Consider the following 24,761-nt stretch of genomic DNA (forward strand, 5'->3'; position numbering starts at 1 on the left):
CCGCCAGCAGTTAGACCTGCAGCAGCACTATAAGGCAGACTTGATCATGTTAGAAGATCAAGCTCATGATAATATAATCTGAGTGGCTGATACTGCAAATTAGATGCACTGTAAAAATGGGCTGCCAGGAACTGAGGGACTGTCAAGGCTGCTGAATTCAATATCAGTTTGAAAAATTAAATGTCACTGATACGGGATGAGATTCATTGTTTGTGTCAGTGTGTGTGTGTGTGTGCGTGGGTGGATGGATGGGGGGGGGTGGGTGGGTCATGGCTGTGAGGATATCTTATTTCCGATGCGATGGCACGATGCCTTCCCGTTTGTTTTCTATTCCTCACTAAGCTTGGCCCGAGGGAAGCAGCCCGGCCTCCAGTAAGTGTGAATACACAATTAACTCGACAAACACACACATTTACATACACACTTGCTGCGTGAGGTGTACACTCAAATGCTCATATGTCCATCTATGGACACATTGACACGGGCCTTTTGTATTTACCTCTTTTCTTCCTTACTTGTTATGCACAACAAACACACATTTGATCCATGCCCTTTACATCTACACTTACTTTCACACTTGACTTGCTGTCTTGGCCAATAAGTGGATTATGTGCAACTAAAATAAGACATAGGAAAGGAGAGGGAAGAGGGGGAATGGGGCTGTAGGGAGGTGGGGGTGGGGGTCTCATGAGGGGGATAAACCAACCCTCGGCCAACCCAAGCGCTGCATGTGGCCCTTCTCTCCTGTATCATTACTGGAGAGTATTGGCAAAGACTGGCAGCGCGAGTTTCAAAGTGGGCAATTAGTCGTGGGGTATTCCTGCATTCAGAGCTCTGTTTATGTTAATATGTGCAGAAGAGAAAGATTTCTTTCCAGACATTATAAAAAATGAAAGGCAGGGAGGAGAGAAGGGGGAGATAAGGAGGGAAGAGGAGGAGATCAAAGACGAGGCTGATTCCCCTGGCCTATGGTCTGTTACAGCTGATAAGGTGGATCAGGAACGGATGCAGACCAACACACACCAACCACGCACAGACACACCAACCACGCACGCACACGCACACGCACACACTTTATCACAGCCTGTTCTGTAAGTACAATACAACCATATGATATTTAGACTGTAATCCTCAATGACACACGGACAAGTCAATATTACAGGATGCTATCCAGAGAGGGGAAGCCAGCCCGCAAATCACACACACACACAACTACACACACACAACCAGACACATAGTTCACTGATTCGGGAGACTAAAAGAGGTTAGCTCTCATTGACAGAGAGAGACAGTATCAGACGACCCCCACCTGCCCTCCCATTATTGCTTTACCAGTGAATTGATCAAAAATTAGACTGAGCAGGAAACTGCTCGGTTTAATCCTACGAAAGGAGTCCGAGCAATGGACTGAGAGCAAAGTGACCTAGATAGAGAAGATCAGTTTTTTCATGTATCAGATGAAGCCACTTAGCATCAACAGCATCGTTATGCTTAGATGATGACACAAAATCCAATATGGAATAGCAATACTTTAGTTTATGAACCGTCCATTGCATATAATAATGCACGCCCATCCCTATGAAGTCAGACATATTCTCTCACACTTCTGCTTGCAGTCCATTGAATTCTTAATGTTTTGCAAGATGTATCCAGTAGCTCAAAATGAGGTGTAGAAGCACACTTATTACATTACATAATAATTCTATAGAAAAAGTATGACATAATGACAATCTAAAAATACTTATATTGAATGGTAATCTAAACAAATCTTGAACAGGTCAAAGGTGTCACTCATCCCAGCCACAGAGCAGGTTTCCCTTTGAAATCAGTATTTTTTTATTTACCTGTATATGGAGACATTTTCTATGAGGTCTGTCGTCTCTGTGTCTGTCATGATGATGCCCTTCGGTGAGACCGTCAATGTTACTTTACGAAACTTCTTAGCACTGGCCCTGGCCTGTGAACACGAAATATAAAAAAATACATTTACATCAAATAGAGAAACCATCTTGCCACAGAGCTACCCCGTCACTCTGACATAAACATAAGATGATCTTACTTCTGATGCAACACCAAAAAAAAAAAACTCAAACGCTTCAGTGGCTGCCGAGCAAAATTAGGCAGCGTGCATAAAGTTGTCCCAGAAATATGGGGGAATTTATAAAAAGGTGACAGAGCTTGCGAGAGGAAAGCGGCAATGTGTTGCCCAGAATCAAGGCTACACATTGCAACTCGAGGTTGGGCTGGCAGCCTCTCACTCCCCCCCGCCGCTCCGCTCCATCTGGAGTTTCAGAAAATACGGCCATAGTGCCGAGCTTGCGGTCTGTGAGAGCGCCATTCGACAATGACAGTGACCTCCTTAACATGCAATTAGCAAGCAAATGAAAGCAAGTTTCACATCCAAATGATATCAGGTTAAGAATCAGTAGAGTGACATTGAATGAAAACAGAAGGGGAAGAAGAAAGAAGTTATTTCATTGTCAGACTGCACATTTCTACATTCACCCTGCACGGGAACCCTTTCATTTCAGAAGGTGAAATAAAGGCCAACGGGGGAAAAAGAAGCCGAGGATGAAAAGAAGTGGGATCTTTGCTTCGACCGAAGGACTTCTGAAGGACAGCAGGATCTGTGCCGTGGCTAGCTGTGGGAGCCTAAATGCCCTGGAGATGGTTACAAGGAAGAAGCACATTCATAAAACTACAGTATTGGGAAACTTATAATAGAGAGAGAACGATCGCCGCGGCAGACTGCGGCAGCTCCTTCGTGTAGGAAGTGCTAACAACCACATTTTCTTCGGTCATGTTACTCGTGTCGTGCCACAAGGCAGAAACCAATCTGTCAGCTTGAGATACGCCAAGTTCAGCCGTTCTCTATTCGTTTGGTCCCTCTGTCTTGTCTTATCACGCCTGAAGGAAGCATGAGGCAAATGGAAAAGTCACAAATGTATTCAGCAATCCCATTCAGGTTGATTGGTTTCCAAGGGAACAGACGGAGACAACCGAGTTGCTTTTCCTGTCCTGGTATAAATCAATTGAATCTTAATCCTGCCATTAGGTTTGGTTCAGTCTCTAATTGAGAAGTCGGGGGTTTATGATGAGGCCTGGCTTTTCTTTCTGTAGAGAAAGCCTTCCGGCAGATTAGACGTTCTTATTGTTGGCAGCGCTCGGTGAGAAGGTGTGCAAGTGTGTGAGCGTGTAAGAAAAATGGGAAAAAGGGAATAAAATGTGAGCGAGTTTGTGTTCACAAAAAACATGGCAATTAGTCTTTTGTGTGTCTACAAACTCGGCGGTTGAAATGCAACAGTTTGTTCACAACAGACAGGATTCAGAATTGATGTTCAGAAATCCCCCGTGTGGCTCAGTGTTGTTAAGTAAACATCATATCGCTGATTTGACTGCTCCACATGTGCAACCACTGATAATCCTGGATTAGCAGCGATGTTGCTGACCTTGGTATAAACTTGACTCAACTACGACATGCCAAGAGACTTACAGAAAGTTAAAAAGGGGAATGACACCGATTGTGCAGTTCAAAAAAGTCATTCTGCTGTTCAATTCAATATTTTACAGAACTTTTAAATGTTTCCTTTTTCTTGTTTGTCCATCAGGCTAAATTGAAATGCAACATTGAATTGGATGATTATGATTATCCACAATGGTTTTCTTGCCACGAGAGAACATTTGCTGAGGTGGGAGGGACTTCTGTTGTCGTGGTACCCCAAGTGGTATTATAATGTAGAGAGGGTGCAATAATTTACCAATTTATATGTGAGCATACTGACAAAATATTGTCCTGCATTATCAGAATAACATGCATGACAATCTACATTTGACAAGTACTCGTTCAGATAATATGTATTTCAGTTTGAGGCGGTAATTTCATAAATCCCCAAGAGGGTGTCTATAAAAAGCGGCGGCGTAATTGAAATCTTCACAATGTCACTCCTGAAAGTTCACGTTGCTATTGAAGTTCCTGACATTGCTTACAGATTAATATGCAACACTGTTTGCAAACATCAGAATCAGCACTGTCATGTGTGTACTGTATTCTGTAAACACAATGAAATTGAAGTATAGTGCGTCAGATTTGCATGCAAGCGTGTACGTTCCATTATAAGGTTGTATGAGTCAGAAGGAGACCAGTGACTCACCGTGGCAACAATTCTGCGAATGGCAGGCGAGGCCATCTCCTCTCCTTTGGGCTGGCCCACCAGAGTCATACCCAGGTACTTCACATTGAACACCATCCCCTCCAACAGAGTCTCCTTGGTGTCCGTCCAGTTCTCTGGCAGCTCTGGTTGGACAAAAACGCAAAGGACATCGGGAAATCACAAAAAAGTAGTGGAACAAGGTTATATGAGTAAAAATAATGTGAAATGTGCTTTAGTAAATATAAGACCCAGAAAGATATACAGAACAATTATCAGCTCAAACTGTTGTGAATGGCTGCTTGCTAACGATAGCTGAACATGTCACATAATCCATTTTGTCATGCGACTCCGTGCATGGGATTAAATTCAAGAAATATATTTTAAAAATGGGAATTTACATGTTAGGAAAGATTACACTTGCGCTCTGCAATATGTTTTCTATTAGACTTGTAGAAGTAGAACATCATGTGTGCAGTGGAAGATACAATTAAAATAATAGAATATAACATGGCTTATGGTTTACTTTGTCTATGAAACCATCCATAAGTGATTCTGCCGTTCCACACCATGCTTACATTTTCGGAATTTGATCACATCCTATTCAACTAACATCTGTTATCATTGTCTTCTCAGAGAAGGAGTGCTGCACAGGCCCCAACAAACCCAGTATCAGCGGCGCTGCGGGAGATTGAATGGCTGCAATGTCTTGCTGTTGCCATGACTTCCAACAGGTAACACAAAGCTGGAGGGAGACTGTGTCCATGCAGAGAGCTGGAAATATCTCCCAAAGACACCTGGACAACCCGCAGCGGAGCATCAGGAGACGGACAACTTACAAAACTAGACAACCGACCACATTCTGTGATAAATGTAATGCGGCGATAAGTGAAACCAGTTCCAGATTTTAAAGCAGTCTTTTTTAACACCAATGTTGCTGCGATAAAGACAACCACACAACGCATGCGTAACCATCTGATAGTCATATAGAACTCGCGCTTCCCTTCTCCAGAGGTATTTATGATCAAACACACACACACATACACACAATATAAAATGATTGTGACTTTTAAAAAGAGAGAGAAAGAAAGATAAAAGGGACACAAACACAATGGCTGTCTAACACTCTACTGGGCTTTACTGGCAAATTCTCCAAATGGGCCGAGCCATCTGTCACTGGCAGGCCCCATGCAGCTGTGAAGGCAGAGAACACCATCCTCTTACAACGCTTCCAACAGCTCTGAATTATTAACTAATTTTCGAATCATACTATGGGGGCTGCTTCAAAACTAGTGAGCGCATTTCATGTTATTAAATGGTATCGCTTTGACGGTGGGCAACGTGGTTGTTTGCTTTCCACCTGTTCTGGATGAGAGGTGTGTGATGATTAAAAGTCTCATAGAAATTGTGACTAATACTTAAAACAGTTCATGGTTCGGAGCCTGAAGGTTCACACCATTTAAGGACGGGTCTTTAATGTGCTTTGGATCCATCAGGGAGAAATTCATCTTTTCTCTTTCCCCTCTCCACAGGAGCTCGGAGGTCAGGGTTGGTTACTGAAGACAGTGGGTTTCAGTTACGGCTCTGTGATTTCCGCAATGCGGAAAACACAAGACAGGACCGTGGAAACTGACGATTAAGATGGAATCAGCTGCGAAACACGGAAAATCGTAACATTTGATGATAGTTTTTGGAGCTTTCTAACTCTTAATTAATAAAGAAATTAACATTATTCAATTCACATCTACTGTATTGTGGTGTCAGCTAAGTGGATATTTTACAAACAAAATCAAAACTATCTGCACTTTTAAGATGCGAGTGTAAACGCTGTGGAATCTTTCAGCTTTTGACAGGTAGATATAAAAGAACACAATGCAATGAACATATAGAAAATAAAAATGGAATAACCAGGCACCACAGACCAGGATTTAGCCTTTTCCAAACCCATAAATGCAAAAGTGTAACAAATGGATTAAACAGTATGTATATGTGATTACCATAAGCTACAAACACTAGCTAGCTAACATTACCATCTACATTTATACCCTAGTTGGAACATCTGCCAACATCAGTTTTCTCCTGATGTTTATTTGTTTTGGGAAAACTCTATTTAAAAAGCAACCGCAGTGTAATGTGTGTGGCTGGTGCAAGGCCTGTGTGCGTGTGTGTTTTCTCCCCTCCCCCCTTGTTTTTCCCTTCAGGTGCCAATTAGGTGATTGGTTGCCACCGGTGCAGGCCAGTCATGCTGCACCTGGGTTCCTCAGAATTGGCCAATCAGCAGAGTGGGGCCCAGTTGAAAAGGAGGAAGCCTGAAGAGTTCGGTGGCCCCTATTTGTTAAGTGCATTTGAATATCAGGAAATGGAAGTATACACAGATATATACGGATGGTGCTACGAAACCTGAGACAGGAGTGACAGGATTTGGGGTGGCAATACCAGACAAAGGAATAGGAATCAACAGAAGATCATCTGATAGTCTAGGGGTCCACACAGTGGAGATGGTGGCAGTGTTGGTTGCACTACGGTGTGTAGAAAAGGCAAGACAGGAAAAGGTGTTAATACGCTCCGACTCATCTTCAGTGCTAGCAAGCTTAAGATCTTTTCATTCAAACAGTCGTCAAGACATACTGTCTGAAGTCCTTCAGTCAGTCAGGGAGGTCAGGTTAAATTCCTGTGGGTTCCAGCACATGTAGGGAGGGGTGAGTGGGAATGAGAGGGCGGACAACTTGGCAAAGAGAGCTTTAAAGAAAGTAAACAGCAATTAAGATTAGTATCAGTAAGGCAGAGGCCAAGTGTATCAACTGGGAAAATATCAACCAAATGTGGCAAAATAGGTGGGACAGAGAGGAGAAAGGGAGACATTTAAATCATGTTCCGCATGTGCACTAAACAAAACACTGAAAATGATGATAGGGAAAAACCAGACAGGGTTGTGTGAAGGATGTGGAGAAGAGGCGTCCGTTGAGCATGTAGTGGTGAGTTGTAACTGGCGTATGAGACGCAGAGAGAGATGATGAGGAATAATCTGAAGGAATTAGGGGTACATGAATGTACACTGAAAGGAGTACTGAGCATGGGTGAGAGAGCACAGGTTAGAGTACTAGCGTTCTTAAAAGAAACACAGGGGTTTATTATAGGGTCTGATTGAAATGTAGGGATATGGTACAGGGGTTATTTATTTATTTTATTTTGGGGTAAAGAGTGTAAGTCTATTGTCTGATCCATATTCCGGAGCAGAAGGTGTAAGTAAACTGACACCGAGGTTGCTAAGAGTGAAGGTTTTTGCAACATTGTAATTTGCATTTAGAAACATTAGGTTTATTGGTTGGTGCCCCCTCTGTATTTGTTTTGGTAAAGCATTAGCATGTGTTCTCAGAGGTAGGGAGCCAGGCCTAGTTTTGTTATGTTGATTTAATTAAATTAAATGGCCATGAGTGACAATAAATCTTCGTTGAACATTACTTCTTTTGTTTTGTCACTTTGGCTGTCATGTGTTCATCGTAACAGCAGTCAAACTCATTGGTTGTTCCTCATCATAATTCAGTATTTTGGTATGTGCATGCAGTATTTAAATACCCTTTTACATTGTAATGGTTTTAAAATGAGTCAACTGCAAAAGTCCACTGACGCTAGGGCTAAGTCCTGGAGTTGATTGAAAACAGCACCTAAGGATGGTGGGACTTAAAGTATCAATTCCAAACAATTAAAAATATGCTGCAACATTACTTCAGTATAGTTGGGGTCGGCCCAAGCTGTGATACAGCAACTCTTGGCCAAAAGATTTTATCTTTAAAATGTCACATCAATGCAATGCTGAAGTGCTACAGTCCATGTTGTGTCTTCAGCAGGCTACACACGTGAATTATTAAAAAGGGCTTCATGTTGATGCTGCAGGGTTTCCAATGCATCATCCCCCTAAAAGAGGATTGCCTAAATTTTTAATAAATCCTGTGTGAGTCTATAGAGGGACTGCTGATAAGATTGACAGGCGCACAGCAGTGGGAGGCTAATTGGATTTTAACATGTTTCGGAAAATAATGAGGGGGATTGAACAGTGCAATTTTAACTTTTATTTTCCTTTATGCTACATTTGCCATCTGTGCGACTGTCTAGATCTAATTTAAAGAGCACAAAACAAGATTAGTGAGGGCGAGGCCATGGTGGTGCACTGATCACGTTTACATCTTTATTAAACGGATGCCTTGGCAACACTTTCACACCCAGGCTGTTGCAGCAATTGCACTGAATCCATGATGTTCACACAAAAGCCTCTCAGTTGGGACACGCACTGAAGGAATCAATGCATTACAATGAAGGCACCGAGCAATTTGATGACATTTTGCTGTACTGGGCCTTAAGTGTATTCACATAAAAGTTACGATAAGAGTTATAATGCCATCGCCCGGAGATGTTGAACGCTGTAAAACATATTCAGCTCTTTTGAACGAACAACTGACAAGTATAGCCATTTCATAGCCGAGCTGACTGCCGTAGCATAATAATAGGTACCGGGTGCTCTGTGCGCCTTCAGCTACATGCAGTGATCACCAGCTGTTTCCTTAAGCTCCACGCTTAGTAATTGAATTTGTGAATTCTGCTCTGGATGAACACACTGACGGTTAATTAAAAACACAAACAGTGGCGCACAGATATGAACACAGGCACGACATAGCAAGTAAGAGCAAATGCACACACACACACACAAAATAAAGCAAGGAATCTCTGTCCGAGTATGGTCTTTGCATATCTCAAGAACCGTCCATGCGATCAATTTGACACTTGGCGGTACGTGCGGTGTCAAATTTGGACACTCGACATGTTCTATCAGTGACCTTTGAATAAACAATTGAACAGTGCTCTGTTCAGCATTCAGAGGTGGGGGTCCGGGGTCTTCATATCACTGTGGACCAAGAGTCAAGCGCGTCGTCTGCAGCGTGCAAACCGCGGTTTATAGACTGCAGCTCACTTTTGCTGCTGGATGCTGGATTTACTTAGGCTACAACTGAACTCTCCTTCACTGCGCTGGAATCAACGAGCAAAAGGAGCAGTTCTCGCCGCAAGCAGCACATCCGGGAGCCGAGCAATCCGCCCACACCGACTACGACCACCCGCTCTAAACGGGCACCCCCCACATCTGACAGTGGTGCAAGCAGCAATACCGGAATCCGAACTATCAGCCTGTTACGAACTCTTGGAATAGTTGGTGTGTGCTCCAGGGTCAAAATAACAAAAGCATTCCCTGTTTACGATTTCCCTACAGGTCAGTGAGTAGGCCGTCTTTCTCACAGCATCTTGGTTTAAATCCAATGAAATAAGTACAATACCAATATGTGAGAAAGGAAACATTCATTTTGCTTTTTAGACCCAAGTGACACCCCCATCCACATTCTCATAACATAATCCCTTTGCCTTACTGTTTTACTCATCCGATAGAACTTTGAATCTAGGACACCACCTTGACAGAGAAAATAGGCCGCACATTCAGGGAAGATGGTGGGCTGAGAGGGTGTGTGTGAGTGTCTGTGTGTGTGTGTGTGTGTGTGGGAGGAGGGGGTGTAACTGGTTTCCTGATTCTGCCTTGAGGGGGAACAGAGTAAAGCTTAGTCCTTCCTTTCAAACTCTCGCTCTTCTCACCATTTTCTTAATTCTATCCCTCCACTCACCTATCTCACCCAGTGCATCTTATTTTTAACTTCCTCTGGCTGTAATTGAACCCACACAATAAAAAAAAATTGTAAATCCCCCTCTTCACATATAAGAGACTTCTGATTATCAATCAGAGATACAGTACAAGCCACTTTTGGTTCTTCTCGTCAACAACAAAGATGGAGTCATGGGATCAAACAGCCAATGTTGCTGAGCAACCGCTGATTCCATCACTAACAACCCGGCAGCAACATGGAGGTGGTACCTGCACATTACATTACTGATTACCTTGGCAAGGTATCAAAGGAAGTGTACAAACCACATTAAAGTGCTCGGATGAGGTGGAATTACCTCGCGCAGTACATCAAACTCCCAACTCTGAAATGTAATATTACACATCCAATGGGCTCAAAAACAAAACCCACGTCAAGCTATTTCAAAATCCTAACACCTCAACTTTACAATAGTGAAAATCACTACCATCAGATTGCAGCTACCCACAGATTGTGAAACGGTCACCGTTTTAAACACATGGTTAATGTTGTGAATTCGTAAAAAAAAAAAGAACAAAGAAATGTGAATCTGTTGTATAACTTGCATCGTGTCACAAAACAAAAAGGATAGTTTAGGGAGATTTGGGGAAATAAGCTCATTTGCTTTCTTGGAAGAAGTTACATGAGACGATTGATAACACTTTCATGTCTGAACAATAATACGCTGCTATGAGCAAGACTCAAAACGGACAGAAACAGCTAGCTTGGTTCTGTCAAAAGAGAACAAAGTTGACCACCTCTAAATCTCACTAAATGACATGTTACATGTTGTTTGTTTAAACTGTACAAAGTGTGAAAAGAACATGTATGATTGTATTTAGGGTCAGGACAGAGCTAGGCTAAAGCTGTTTCTCCCAATTCTGGACTTTGCTAGCTAGCTGCTAGCTGCAGCTTAATATTTAGCACAAATTACAAGCTTTTTCTTGAACTACACCAAAAAGTGTTGGTAAAATAAACGGAGTTGTGTCATTTTTTTATCCATCCATCCATCCATTATCACCCGCTTATCCGGGGTCGGGTCGCGGTGGCAGCAGGTTCAGCAGGCCGACCCAGGCTTCCCTCTCACCCGCAGCACTTTCCAGCTCATTCTGGGGGATCCCGAGGCGTTCCAAGGCCAGCCGGGAGATATAATCCCTCCAGCGTGTCCTCGGTCTTCCCCGGGGCCTCCTACCTGTCATTTTTTTATGTGATAAGAAAATCAGCTTTCAGCTGTTAAGGGTGCCTGGAAGCATGAAAGACACAATGTGATAAGTAAGTTATAACAAACTTTTCAGACGCAGCAGACCCAGAGAAACAGACTTCTAAAATAATAGATTTGAAACAAGAACTCTATTATTCTTTAAGCCTGTATCAGCCTGAAGAAAATACACCTTAATCAACAGGTCACTTGCACTTTTGCATTTAAAAAAAATCTTATTTGAAGTGGTTTCAATTTTTTATTTTCTTTGACTTCACCCTTTATGCTGTCTCATTCTGAACATGGTCAAATGGGTTTTATTTGAGTATGTTGTGATCTTATTGTGTACTTTATGGTATTGGTTGTATTACGTTTATTGTAGACTCTTTATTGGAGCACTGAACCAAACACATTTACCTGTGTGGAATAATACAATGTATCTGAATATGAAACCAGCTTATGTTTTCTTGCCATGGGACCTCTATACATTGAACCACATGGTTTCTGTTAACTATGACCACAATCCTCTACATGTATTGTATATCTTTATACTTTTAACCATTTTTATTCACCCACTGAGGGGCACTTCTCCACCTGGTGACCCGATTTGCCATCGTATGGAACCAGCAGATCGCCAGCAATGAATATGACTGACAAAAACCTAAGCAGCGTTGAGCCCGTTTACAACCTCAAGGGGAAAACATATGAGTAAGACACTGATGAGCAGAGGCATGGGACCATTGTATTATTCCCCCACCCCTAAGGCCGAACCAGCATCCTTTTAATATCTTGTTTAGTTCCGAGTGGATTAGTTATGTATTATTTTACATGTGGCACCGCACTACACCTCGGGATGTAGACCGCCTCCCTTTTGACCTAACCGTGAACCGTCTTTTTAGTTGCCTAATTTTGCCAAAACCATAACAGTGTTGAGGTCTGACGGCTTGATGGCCCGTCCTTTGTTAAATGAGGGCTTTATTCAGTAAAGCTTGTGAAAAGCTATTTAAAAGCTAATTTTTCTGCGTCACCACGAGCCAATTAATCAAACACAACACTGCCAGAGGAGAGATTGCTTGTTACACAGACTGTTTACAATCTCTTGACAGTTATAGTTTATCATTGACCAAAGGGCATTACATAGGGAGGCGACGCACACAGTAAATGTCCATTTAAAGTACCTTCGATAATTTTTTATGGAGTGACACAGCTGTTACTGTTTTTCTATGTTAAACATGTAGACTGCGGCTCGCTGTTAAATTAATACTTTTGAGATTTCCATATTGACCTTTATGAGGCCATTCTATTGCTAGGGCAACAACGTTGGTCAAAGTTTACTTCCTGTCAGCAGCTGCAATAACAAACACTGCAACAGGAAATACAAAGGGGCCCATTTCTAATGTTTACGTTGTCAAGGGTCTAAGTATGAAGCACCAAGGTACATTTTACTACCCAGTGACCTCAAATCTGTTTCTATGGGTAAAAATGGGAATTTTAGACACTAAACCACTGAGGGAACAAAAATATATGGTCATGTATGAAAAGAAAAAAGGTTCCTATTGACATCTAAATTATGATATTTCAATACAGCATGTACTGAAATACACACAGAAAGACTAAAATCATGCCAAAATAATGTAACCCCATTAACAATGCAGATACTGAAGGAAATCTTTCCTCGCAGCTATTTATTCATAAAGCATAATTGCTCAAAACCGTAGAAGGATTGTTTTCATTAGCAACTCAAACAGGGTATGATTCTCTCTTTGCTGATACAGATCTTTTCCCCCTGGAGTCTGCTGACTCCCTTTCAACATTTTCATCAACTATAAATAGCTCCCTCGACAGAAATCCATTCATGGAACAATAGGTTTACTTTTTATATTTTGTTTTCTATTCAAAAGGGTAGAGCTGTGACTTGTAAAAGAAAAAGAAAATCCCAAGGTTTCCCAGTCGTGATCTCAAGCTGAGTGCTAGGAAAACACCACTTTGCCTGTGCAATCATATAGCTTGCCCATCCATTATCACAGCAAAGCAAAACAAGTCACCTTCAAGAGCTGCTAATCTCATTTATTTATCTGTGCCCCTTTCACAGATGAGGGCTTCCCAAGGGAATCCCCTCTAATGCGCTAGATCACTTTAGACCCTTCCAGCTGAGTGATGGATGCTGGTCTGACAAAGCCAGATACCTCCTGGAGTATCAAAGGTGATAAAGGGGCAATCGATGTGAGTGTTTGAGCTGTACCGTACAGTTGGGATATGGCTTTTTCTAACTAATGTATACATGTTTTCTTTATATACTGTATTGTTGCCTTTACTTAAAAAAGGTGCATAATATGAGATAAGGAGCATTTAGATTGTCTCTCATCGGCTCTCACCATTGTGATTTGATAGTTGTTGAGATTGAGAACAATGTGGTGGACAGACTGTATATGTGTACAAATAACATTGCGTTCTGTTTCTTTAACAGAGACCTCTACATTTAAAAAACACAGAAAAGGTAAAAGTGCTTTTATCAGCTTTTCCAGCCTGTCAAACATTGCCTGACAGGTCATACCCAGGGCAAATACAGTTTGTAAATCACCCCAGCATTCCCAGTGGAAATTAGACCCCTGTATGAATGGTATGACCTTATCCAACTTATCCAACGGCACCTACATTTTATTTTTATGTAAAATACAAAAATGATAAATAAAAATAATTCATAAGGCAACAAAAGAGCAGCAGCAGATGTTTCCGTCATTTGCTTCATAATTAATATTTAATGAATCATATAATCATTCAAAGGAAACCGTTAAAAAGGTAATTCACGAAACTCAGCTGGTTTGAGCATCATGAGCTCATCTCAAATCGTTCGACAACCAAGTACATCAAGAGAACTTCTACTGGGCTTTCTGGGTTTTAACCACAATAGCATGCACACTACTCAGGACTACAAAAGTTCTCCATTTTCACTTTGACGGTACAAAGTTATATTTAGGAGTGGGTACACCTCGGCTCTCGGTGCCGAGCTCAGACGGGGACATGATGTGTCAGAAATGGTGAAGGGAGTTTGAATTTTTCAGAGGAACAGAACACGGAGATGGGATTTAGCACCACAGTGGGGAAGCAGGTTCAGCCGAAACACACGCACACGCACATCAATACTTAATCTCTCTTTCTCTCACACACTCCCACAGAATGACAATAGAAAACCTGCTCAGAAAAAAACTCTTACACCGGAGTGACAGCATATCCCACTTCACAGACAGCCGCCACGGAAATCAAACAGAAAGAGGACTCGGGTGTTAGGACTTTACTCTGAACACTGAACAGGATGGTGTGTGTGTGTGTGTGTGTGTGTGTGTGTGTGTGTGTGTGTGTGTGTGTGTGTGTGTGTGTGTGTGTGTGTGTGTGTGTGTGTGTGTGTGTGTGTGTGCGTGCGTGCGTGTGCGTTGCAGCACCTCTCCCAAGATAGGGTCTCTCAGTTTCCTCGCGTTGCATAATTCACTATACTTCGGGCCGGGGAACCTTGTTGGTGCTAAAAACACTCCAGAGAGACGGCACAGAGCAGAATAATAATGAGCTGCATATAGGACACTAAAACCGTGGAGTGATTACAGGTGTCGGTGTTTATGGAGGTGAAACAAGGAGCCAGACATGAACTTAATCTGTGTTTAGACTGAAGGAGTGAAGGATGCCCTTTGCTGTCAATGTTAAATTGGCTAAGTGAAAAACATGTAGTCTTAGATAACCTCGAAGACTTTAAAAGAAAAACAGATGAGTTACCAAACATAACCACTTACAGCACGCATATATATATATATATATATATATATATATATATATATATATACACACACATACATACATACATGCATACATACATACAGTCTCGCTAAGAAAATCAATAAAGAATATGATGTGGAGCAGTTTTTAATAACATGAGGTTGAGGCTTTAAAAATCAATATTTGTGGAGTGCAACAGTAAAGAAAATATACTTGCAGCTTCAAATGTAACAGGCGCAAGCATGTGATTCTGTATACATGAGGCTGAAAATGATCCTCCAATAACTCAATTTCAACTAAATCAATATGGCAGTTGTTTTTCCTGACAGACACATTTTAAGTAACATGTGCAGCGACCTTTCCAACAAAATGAAAAATAGGCTTTAAAAGATGCAACCAAAGCCCCTGATAATATAGTCAGCGCAGCACAAACACGCACATCTCGTTAGATCCTTCTTACATCCTTATTCCAAAGCGTCCTGTTATCCTTCAACCACAAGGAAGAATTAAGGTGACTCTCCTTGGCACATTGGGGATTTAAGGTATTAATACAGAAATTATACTTGTGGAATAAAGCTCAAAAGGACTCCCACTAAGCTTTGATTAAACCCAGACAGGACAGAAAAAGAACGAGACATTTTTCAATTTCAAAATACCCAAAGCGAGCGAAAGGATTAAAACATGAGCAGAGAAGTTGGACAGGAGGAGCATCAAGTGTGGCGAAAGCACTTCACCAAGCACACAACCCGGTGTCGGGTTATTCAGCCTTGTTCTCACCCGCCCCGAATAAACCACAGCTTCATTTGACAACAAAAAAGCCCCTTTTGTAAACCGAACCGGATTCATAACAGGTGATGGAAACAAGACATTTAGGTTTTCGCGATAATAAACTCACACAAAAGTCTACATGCTAGCAGTACTGTGAGATTGTAACGGATACAATCATTACCATGTTCATCATCTAAGTTTAGCGTGTTTCCATGACAATATCTGTCATTTAGCACAAAAAAACAAAGTACAGCTAATGGACAAAGTGAAATGATGACCTGATGATGAGGTTAGATAAAAAGTCAGGGTCTCAGTAAAGTTATTACAATTCATCCCGAGAGGAGACATCTGATTAGTTAATATTTCAGGCTTTCTACAAAAATTTAAAAAACAAGTGTGTGTGTGTGGGGGGGGGGAAGAGTCACAAAGGTCACGCACCTACATAAAACTCAATTTTAACATCATGTTCACTGAGCCAAATTGCGTATGGGAAAAGAGAGATGGCTGTGAAGAACCTTTTGAAGGGAAAAATGTTTATTAAATCTGGTTCAGACTGATAAGTCTTTTTATCTTAATTGTGAGCTTTTGGGAGTCACGCATTCTCAGGACCTTGAGGAATACACACTGTGTTTAAATAACTTGAATCTTCAACGATAACCTGTTTAATTGATTTCCTATTTCAAAGCTCGTTCCATGAAAACCCATTAGCAGGCCTTCCTCATCTTATCTATCCTCAGTCTGCGACTGGTGAGACTGATGAGTGTGCGAGCATGAATTATGCAGCGTATAGGTGGGAAATCTGCTCAGTTAAATCATCATCCGATACACTGAAACTCAGCTAAGAGCACATATTGACTTTATTTGGTCTTATAAATGACTGGAGGTATACACACTATATAGCATGTAGTGACTGCAAGACGAAATAGCTGAGTGTTTCTCTTTTAAGATAGAAAACTTAGTTTTTTTTTTTTTAAATCTTCAAAGTGGTTGATGGTATTTTACTTTTACAAAGGTTATCCTGTATTGGCTCCAGACGTGATGCCTTTATTGACCCTCAATAAAACCATCATAGGAAATCCTGTACTGTGACTAATATAGCCAAGATTTCCCATTTTACTGTTTTGGCGCATCAGTTGCATGGAATATTCTGGAAAGCCACTTTAAAAAATGAAAAGAAGAAGCCAGTCTTTGTATCCTTGCTTTTTGTTTCGTATCATCGTCTGTTTTGTGTGTGTGCGTGTGTGTGTGTGTGTGTGTGTGTGTGTGTGTGTGTGTGTGTGTGTGTGTGAGAGATATATATATATATATATATATATATATATATATATATATATATATATATACAGGGGATTGCTGTAAAAGGTCATGTACTGTATGCAAATTGAACCTTTCCTGTAGGCATGTAAAATAAATCCAGGACCCATCCACAGAAATTATCGCATTCAGGGGATGCAAAGATAATGCAAATTAGTTCCACTGTAAAAAAAAATAATTTCAAAGCAAAGTTTTAGTATTGTAATGTATTGTGGTGGCAGTGGGAAACTAAGAAAACGTACGTCTCAGACAACAACAGATAATGGGCGGATACTAACTAAGTGTGTGGTGGGAAAATGGGTTTTCTGTGACTTGGGGGTAAAATACTCTTTTTTTCCTTGTCTCCACATTCAGTACTCAGAGAAGCATTGATGACTGCATCAGAACACCAATACAAATGATTGATTGATAGAGATAGATAGCTAGATACTTTATTCATCCCCAAGGGGAAATTTGTTTGTAGCAGCAGCAAGCGAAGTTACAATATATACACAATACAATAAAATAGCAGAGCAGGACATTTTTTTTTTATATTTGAGAAAATTAAATAATAAAGAAAATGAAAAGTATGTATAGCGTATATGAAGTGAAAGCGGTGCGAGGGTTATCGATGTTTATTCAATGCTCCATCAGCCCACCACATTCATCAACACAAATTAATATAATTTTTTTCACATTCAATTTTTCACATTAATATTCAATTAAAAGCAGAGGCATCTGCTGTAATGTGCTCCGCACTAACCATACCACTCATCCCTCTCTGTCCTACTGTATTGTTGACGTTCCCTCAGTCATTATCCTGTATGTTCCATTCCCTCCCATTGTTCTGCTCTCTCTCTCTCTCTCCACTGGTGTGTTCCTGACTCAATGGTTACTGAGTCTTAACGAGCCATTGAGAGATAATTGCTCCTCGAGGGTCAGTGCTAACTGACACCGCTGACTCCTGCAAGTCTTTCAGTCGAGCCCCTGTCAGCTGTAATAGAACTGCAGGCTCTACTCGCTGACAGAGTTTCCAACCAGTCGAAGTCGAGTCCACCAACTTCAGATCAAGCTCTTCTCTGGACTGCACAGCAATACACTTTCCCTCCGTGCAATAAAACACACTTGAAATATGTATTCAAGAATTAAAAGAAGCTACTTATTTTTCTCCTTTGATATTGATAACACAGCCGTGCAGCAGAAGCAAGCTTTGATATTTACACCACGAAAAGAAACGAGCCTAGACCCATGAATACAGCCTGACTGGATTCAACTCGGTGTGTCCCACATCCTCGCGATTCTAAACTGAGGCAGACTGTCCAGCACGGACATCCTTGGTGCCAAGGGCAAATATATGTATATGTGTGTGTGTGTGTGTGTGTGTGTGTGTGTGTGTGTGTGTGTGTGTGTGTGTGTGTGTGTGTGTGTGTGTGTGTGTGTGTGTGTGTGTGTGTGCGTGTGCGTGTGCGTGTCCTGAGATACGGAAAGGTCTGCACTGCTTATACATGATGTGATCCAAAGGGAAGGCTTGTACTCCGGGCACATGCTGTGTCCTCTTCCCTCCTGCCAGTGGCTTTGACCTCAACAGATGACAACGGACGACCACGAGGGGCGACGGGGACGTGTGCTACGTGTCAGCTTTGTGTTGGCAAAAGAACTGAAGACTGGCTTCATGCATGTCCATAAATAGATTTTTTAATGTTGGTGAGGTAGAGTGGAAATTTAATTATTCAGTCTTCAGGTGCCTCTTGACGTCGGTGGTGTAACTTAATGTAGCAACGGATCGTCATGGACGTGACTTTATTTCTCATGACTAATCCAGAGGTGGGACGCATACAGAAGAAAAGATTTGGGTGGAATAATTCTCTCAGGTGCTAATTATTTTTGTCAGACTTGCACACGGTCAGCAGCAAAAATGCACATTAGGAATGCCACATCCCTGGTGACGGTACTTCAGAACCGAACATGGCATTTCGAATCGTTTTTCAATTTTAATTCTTCACAGACAGGAAATACAAAACATTGCTGGCCTTGCCTTCTATGTAAATTGCTTTTGGTCATTCAGACATACGTGGCCGTTACCTAAATAATCCTTATAGCTTTCTGCTTGCAGGACCTTCACAAAGAAAGACAATGCTTGCATAATGTTGTATCACCCACTGCAGAAGAGAGAAAGCTGTGAAACTGCAGGAAGAAAAGTGTTTTTTGTTTAAATCACAGGCTTCATCAGCGTTGCATGTCAAAAGTTATTTTCCTGTTCAAGCCTTAAATCAAGAGCGTTGTGTGCGTGACAGACACTCATCTCCTCCTGAATATATTTTCTCAGCAATTTCACCAATTTATTTCACAGCACATGACTACCAGAGAAACAACAATATGTGAAGTTGGGACTTGTAATATCCGTTCGGTCACATGATGCATGCGAAGCAATTGGCTGGATATTCATCGTTTCTTACATGACTTAGGGAGGGAGTGCTGATCTGATTATTACTGTGGCTGGAGCCTCTTTTGCTCCACACAAAAAGGGAAAATAATTTGGTTTTAAGACTCATTTCAAGAACTTGCTCAACAACAACATAGCATTGGCTCATTAGCAGTGTTTTCCAGTTCATCAACCCACTTGTTGTTTTCTTTAAGTGATGAATTCATTATACGGGCAAACAAGACTTGCATTTAGTACCTTGCTGCTGCAGCCTTTAAGTTGACCTGATGACATTGAATTCAGTCTTGTGCTGTATTGGATGTGTTACTTGGTGATCGTTATTATGGCTTTAAAATGTAACGCACTCTGGTGCTCAAACAGATGACATGTAAAATGTCCATTAATCTAATAAGGTGCGCTGCGTGTCTGAAAGGGCCTTTGGAGACACATCTGTCAAGGGGAAAGTTTGACCTTACAGTGATGTCAGCAGAAAGGTCGGGCGGCAACCAAATTAATCACGTCGGTATATTTAGCTTTTTTCCGTGACTTTTGGCTGCCCCACCTAAAAATTCAACACCCAAGTCATCATCGTCCTATCAAACGCTTCTGTCTCATTTAACCTTCACACTACACTGTCACAATGAAGCACGCATAGTAATGCTTCACCACGTGAACTTTCAACAGAAACTCAAAAGTCGTTGATGACAGTTACAATGTATCGTGATATTCATTTCCCCAGCATGCTCTCCTGAAGGTTTCTTCCCTTTTTTCCCTGTGAAATGTTATTTTTGGGGAGTTTTTCCTGATCCGATGTGAGGTCCTGGGACAGGGATGTCATATGTGTACAGATTGTAAAGCCCTCTGAGGCAAATTTGTGATATTTGGCTATACAAAATAAACTGAATTGAATTGAATCATTCGATGAAGCGAGTTTATTATGTCTCCATATCATTGCTCTATGAAACAAAGTTTTAAAAAAAAAGCAAGGCACAGTTATTGCCAGAATTTCCCACAAATTAACTGTATATTTTCATTCGATGTGGTAATTTAACTAAGTTGACCGCTCCTCCCATCCACAGACACATGCCACATGCATGTCTAAATCGCAACTATTTGCGTGGCTGTGCCAAGCAGCTGCAATGTTTCCTCATTTGCATTCCGACAGGCAGCTTTGACACATCGCCACACGCTGGCACACAGACGCTGTCCTCTCTCCAAATGTCCTGCTAAGTAGCTCGTGGACATCAGCAGTCTGGACTGTCTGTCTGTCTGCGAGTGCCATGTTCACATTTTTTCCAGCCTGATTCCTCTGGTGAATTCCTCTCAAAAACACAACCTGCTTCTCTCATCAGGTGCTGAAATACAGCTGAATTCTGCTCCAACAATATAATATGGTCTCCCCCCCCCCCCCCTCTCTCTCTCTCTGACAAAAACAACAATAAGAGAAGAAAAAAGCACAATGCAGAGGCTCCTCCCAATAATGTGACACCGACAATGTATTTTCAGTATCAGATGTTGACGGTTTGTTTGTCAGTTCTTGTCATCATAAAGTCGCCATGGTAATGATGAAGAATATGGTGGCGTTGGGGGGGAAATAACAACTCCCATCCACTGATGTTTGTACAAAACCCAAGATCAGAAGTTTTAGTCCAACAGCCATCAGCAGCCAACATCCTAACCATGTAAGACAACCTCATTAAAGCCCTCATCCAATGAGAACACTTTGAAATCCTAACCTCAACATCAAATATTCAATAATTGATGTAGAACATAGAGAGTACAGATATCAAGGTTGTGAAATTAATCAGCCACATTTAATTAAAGCTGGCATGGGCTGCCAATTATTCACAACGCATGAATCCACGATAAGGTAAGAAAAAAAAGGGAAAAAAAGCAACAGCATGCTAGCATTTAAGGCAGCGAGAAGCTCACAGGCGTTGTTGTGGCTGCAGGGAGGGAGCATTCAAGACAACACTTCACACATCGGGGAGACAGCAGAGCTGCAGGCCCCTCGCTCTGCCCTCACCAATGGTGTGAGGGGGTTTGTTGCTCTGACCCGTCACTCAGCACTCGCAGCCTCTTGCACTTTATTACACTGTCATGCATGGCTGAGGTGCAACCTTGCACATGAACACTTTCTGAAAAATCTATTGTTTTGCTACATGTAGAGGGGGTTTGTTTAAGATGCCTCATTGTTGTGTGCTATAGGAGATAAAGGAAGTAGCAACCGGACCAATAAATCACTGTAGACTCAAATCTGGATTACACTCCAATGTATTCAGTACAGTCTGAAACTGTTATTATCTATCTATTGTTGTAGGATTTTATTGTACAAATCGCCTGATTATTAGTATGTATAGTATTTAATTTTAGGGCTGCAACAACGGATAATTTTAATGATCAATTGATCTGTAATGTATTTAATTGGTGATGTGTTATATTCTCTATGACGTGAAAAAGAGAAAGAAAAATGCTCATCACAAGTTCTAAAATGATGCGTTCAATTGTCGTGGTGTTCGACCGAAAGGTCCAAACCCCAGAAATATTAAATATTTAAAAAACAATTATATTTAAAGAAAACACTCACATCCGAGAAGCTGCAACCCAAACAAAATGTAAGTAATTTTAGCATGATTAAACAGAACGACTGATCAAATATAAAAAACTTTTGTATTTGTGGATCGACCACGGGCTCGACGTGCTCGACTATTCACCACATTTCCGGGATCGGTTTCGAACGAGCTCGTTTTAATTCATGCTCCAGTTAGCCCAGCTGTGTTTTTGGAGGTCAAAGACAGTTGACAGTGGGACTATAACCAGAAGGAAGTAAAGCAATTACAACTGAGACTTGAACTACACAACAGTCTGCAGCTTGTGATCACTACACTACATGCAGCTCCGCTACAAATTGTCAACAAGACAAACAAAAGCTCCCCATCCCTGAAACACAACAGTCCATCAGAGGCACACATTGCTGCCCCCCTCATCTCTTTGACTGCCTTTGCTCCGGTCGCCAAGACCTTCACAGCCCTGTACCAAACCCAAACACACACACGCACACACACACACACACACTCTCACACACACACACACACACACACACACACACACACACACACGCGCTGCCTGACTCACTTTCGTGCTTCGAAGTTCCCCATGTGTGTCGCGGAACTCCGGGGCTCTTGATAATCGCTCTGCCGGCGGATTTCAGGGCATCCATCCCGAAAGGTGCGTCTGATCTCCGGCAGGTGGATTCCCCAGTCTCCGAGTCCGGACCACGGAGGGAGGAGGGTACAATACAGCAGGCGGGGCTCGACCCAGAGGGATGCGCCAAAGAGGGGAGAAAGAAGAAGAAGAAGAAGAAGAAGAAGATGAAGAAGAAGAAGAAGAAAAAGAAAAAAAGAGAGAGCCGACTGATAGAAGTTCCCACCCCTGAATCGCGCTGGTTCTCTTCACCCCCCTCACGGAGACTCACTCTGGTGACCAGCTGAGGGCGAGCACGCGCACCTACTGCACCGTCTCCAAAGTTAAGGGCGTGTCCCGACAACCTTGATGAGCTGCTGGTCCTGAGTGCTCCAGTTTGAAGGCGCGTCCTTGAGGAGATCCATCAGTGCTGTTGCAGTGTGACGGACTCATATTAATGAGTTCGTGGCTAATGAGCGTATTCGTGCTCTGTTTCTCTCAAAGGGGGATTTTCTGTGGTTATTGGACCTGCGATGGATGCTCTGGTACGCCGAGGTGTGTTCTGAAGGAAGTGCTTGTTATCCTTTCAACGCGTGTTATTAAAAAAAAACAATACGCTGTTGTTGGTTTACAGCAATGTAAATATTGGATCAATTCGTGATGGACTATGTCAAATGTATGTATCCCATTCTTCACTTTATCCAGGCTTCGTTACATCAATTTAATTTGATTAAAAAAAAACAATGTTTGAATAACACAATATATTTTGGGCATGGATGATAAACTATAAAACTACGCTTCTTTTTTTAAGGAAATGCTTGCATATTTGTTTGTATGTTGGCGCCCTCTTTTGATTACAACCAGTTATTACAGCGTGGCTGTCACCCTTCTTTAGCGTGGTCATATTTGTGGATATCAGTACTGGTAGCTGTTTTTACAAAATAAACTATAAATTGATTCTTGAATCATCCGTTTAAAAAATAGATAATTATTGGCTCCCTGGTAACCTAAGACAATATTTGCAAGAGATGAATCTAAAGATGTATTTGTCACAAGGTGATTACCAGTAGAGGAAAGCAGAAAACTATACACATTTCAGCCACACAAAGTTATGTTTATCTTTTTTAGATTTTCTTTCAATATCCAAATAGCGTAACGTAAATCTAGAATTACACAACTTCCTGCTGCATTCCTCTGCCAACCAGTCAAGTTGCAGTTTACGTCCATGTTTGTCCAAAATTCATCATTCATCTTATTAGACGTTTGTTAGAAATTGTCATAATTGTCATAATTAATTCTTGAGTTATGGCCTCAAAATGTTTTTGTAATAAATTATCATCAGTTCATCCTTAAGTGCAAGGGACGTTTGTGCTAAATTTAGTAGTAATATTCAAGGTGTTCCTGAGACACAGTGACCTTGACCTTTGACCTCCAAATTGTAACCAGTTTGAATTCCCTCCTGGCGTTCCTGAGCTATTGCATTTACGAGAATGAAGCGGGTGGAAGTACACAGACGAGCCGTAAACCTGATGCCTCTGGCCGTGGCTGTTGGCATGGGAACATAATCTGCAACATCCCCAGTTAAATATTCTTTGTATGACCTTTGCTTTCTCCAAAACTTCCTGTCCGTTTACTGTAAAGCTCTACCATTGAGGCAAAATGCCCCCAAAGAACAAGTGTGCCATATTAGGAAACAGGAAACTCTCCACTTTTTTCTCCACAATTTCCACAGAAGAAGAAAATCTATTTGTGACAGACACAAAATATTTGTTTTTGTCCTTCATGGTGAAATCTTTATTTAATTTCTCTCCAAAACCCATCAGCACAGGTTATCATTTCACATCAGAGTTCGTCTCTCACAAGTATTTCACACTCAGGAAGCTAAGCAGAGCATGTCAAGTCATGTATGTCTCATAGATCATCTAGTGGGGGTTATGGAGTTTATGGAGGTGGCATGCTGCGGTTGTAATTTTGGTGCTCTGTGATAATTTGAGAGGGTCTTTACTTTATATTTAATACTCTCAGCAGCGCACACTACAGCAATTACACTGACTGCTGTGTGTGTACGTGTGTGTGTGTGTGTACGTGTGTGTCGTCCTGAGTACACAGCAGGTAGTAGAATCATGCAGCTAATTTTAAAATGTAAGTCTTTTTCGAAAAAAAGACTGCAGTTTAAAAGGAAATTGAAGGCTCTGCACTAAAATGATGCAATAGTGACATTGCCTCCTGTCTGCTTCCATTGAAGAGCCCAGTTTTGAGAACAATAGTTATAATTAATGTTATTTAAAAGCCATCCAGTCAATCGA

General features: G+C 41.5%; 1 protein-coding gene across 1 annotated transcript in view; it reads right to left on the reverse strand.

The window, feature by feature from the left end:
* si:dkey-71h2.2 (low density lipoprotein receptor adapter protein 1) overlaps positions 1-22,778 on the reverse strand; it is a 37,823-nt gene extending 15,045 nt beyond the window's left edge. The window contains exons 1-3 of the mRNA XM_034527642.1: positions 22,408-22,778; positions 4,152-4,294; positions 1,845-1,957 (exon numbers count right to left, since the gene is read on the reverse strand). Coding sequence (XP_034383533.1) covers positions 1,845-1,957; positions 4,152-4,294; positions 22,408-22,492 — 341 coding nt within the window. The 5' untranslated portion in view covers positions 22,493-22,778. The remainder of the gene's footprint in view (positions 1-1,844; positions 1,958-4,151; positions 4,295-22,407) is intronic.
* Positions 22,779-24,761: the final 1,983 nt, after the last annotated feature.

This window comes from Cyclopterus lumpus, chromosome 24 (assembly GCF_009769545.1).
Source record: "Cyclopterus lumpus isolate fCycLum1 chromosome 24, fCycLum1.pri, whole genome shotgun sequence".
Taxonomy (NCBI): Eukaryota; Metazoa; Chordata; class Actinopteri; order Perciformes; family Cyclopteridae; genus Cyclopterus; species Cyclopterus lumpus.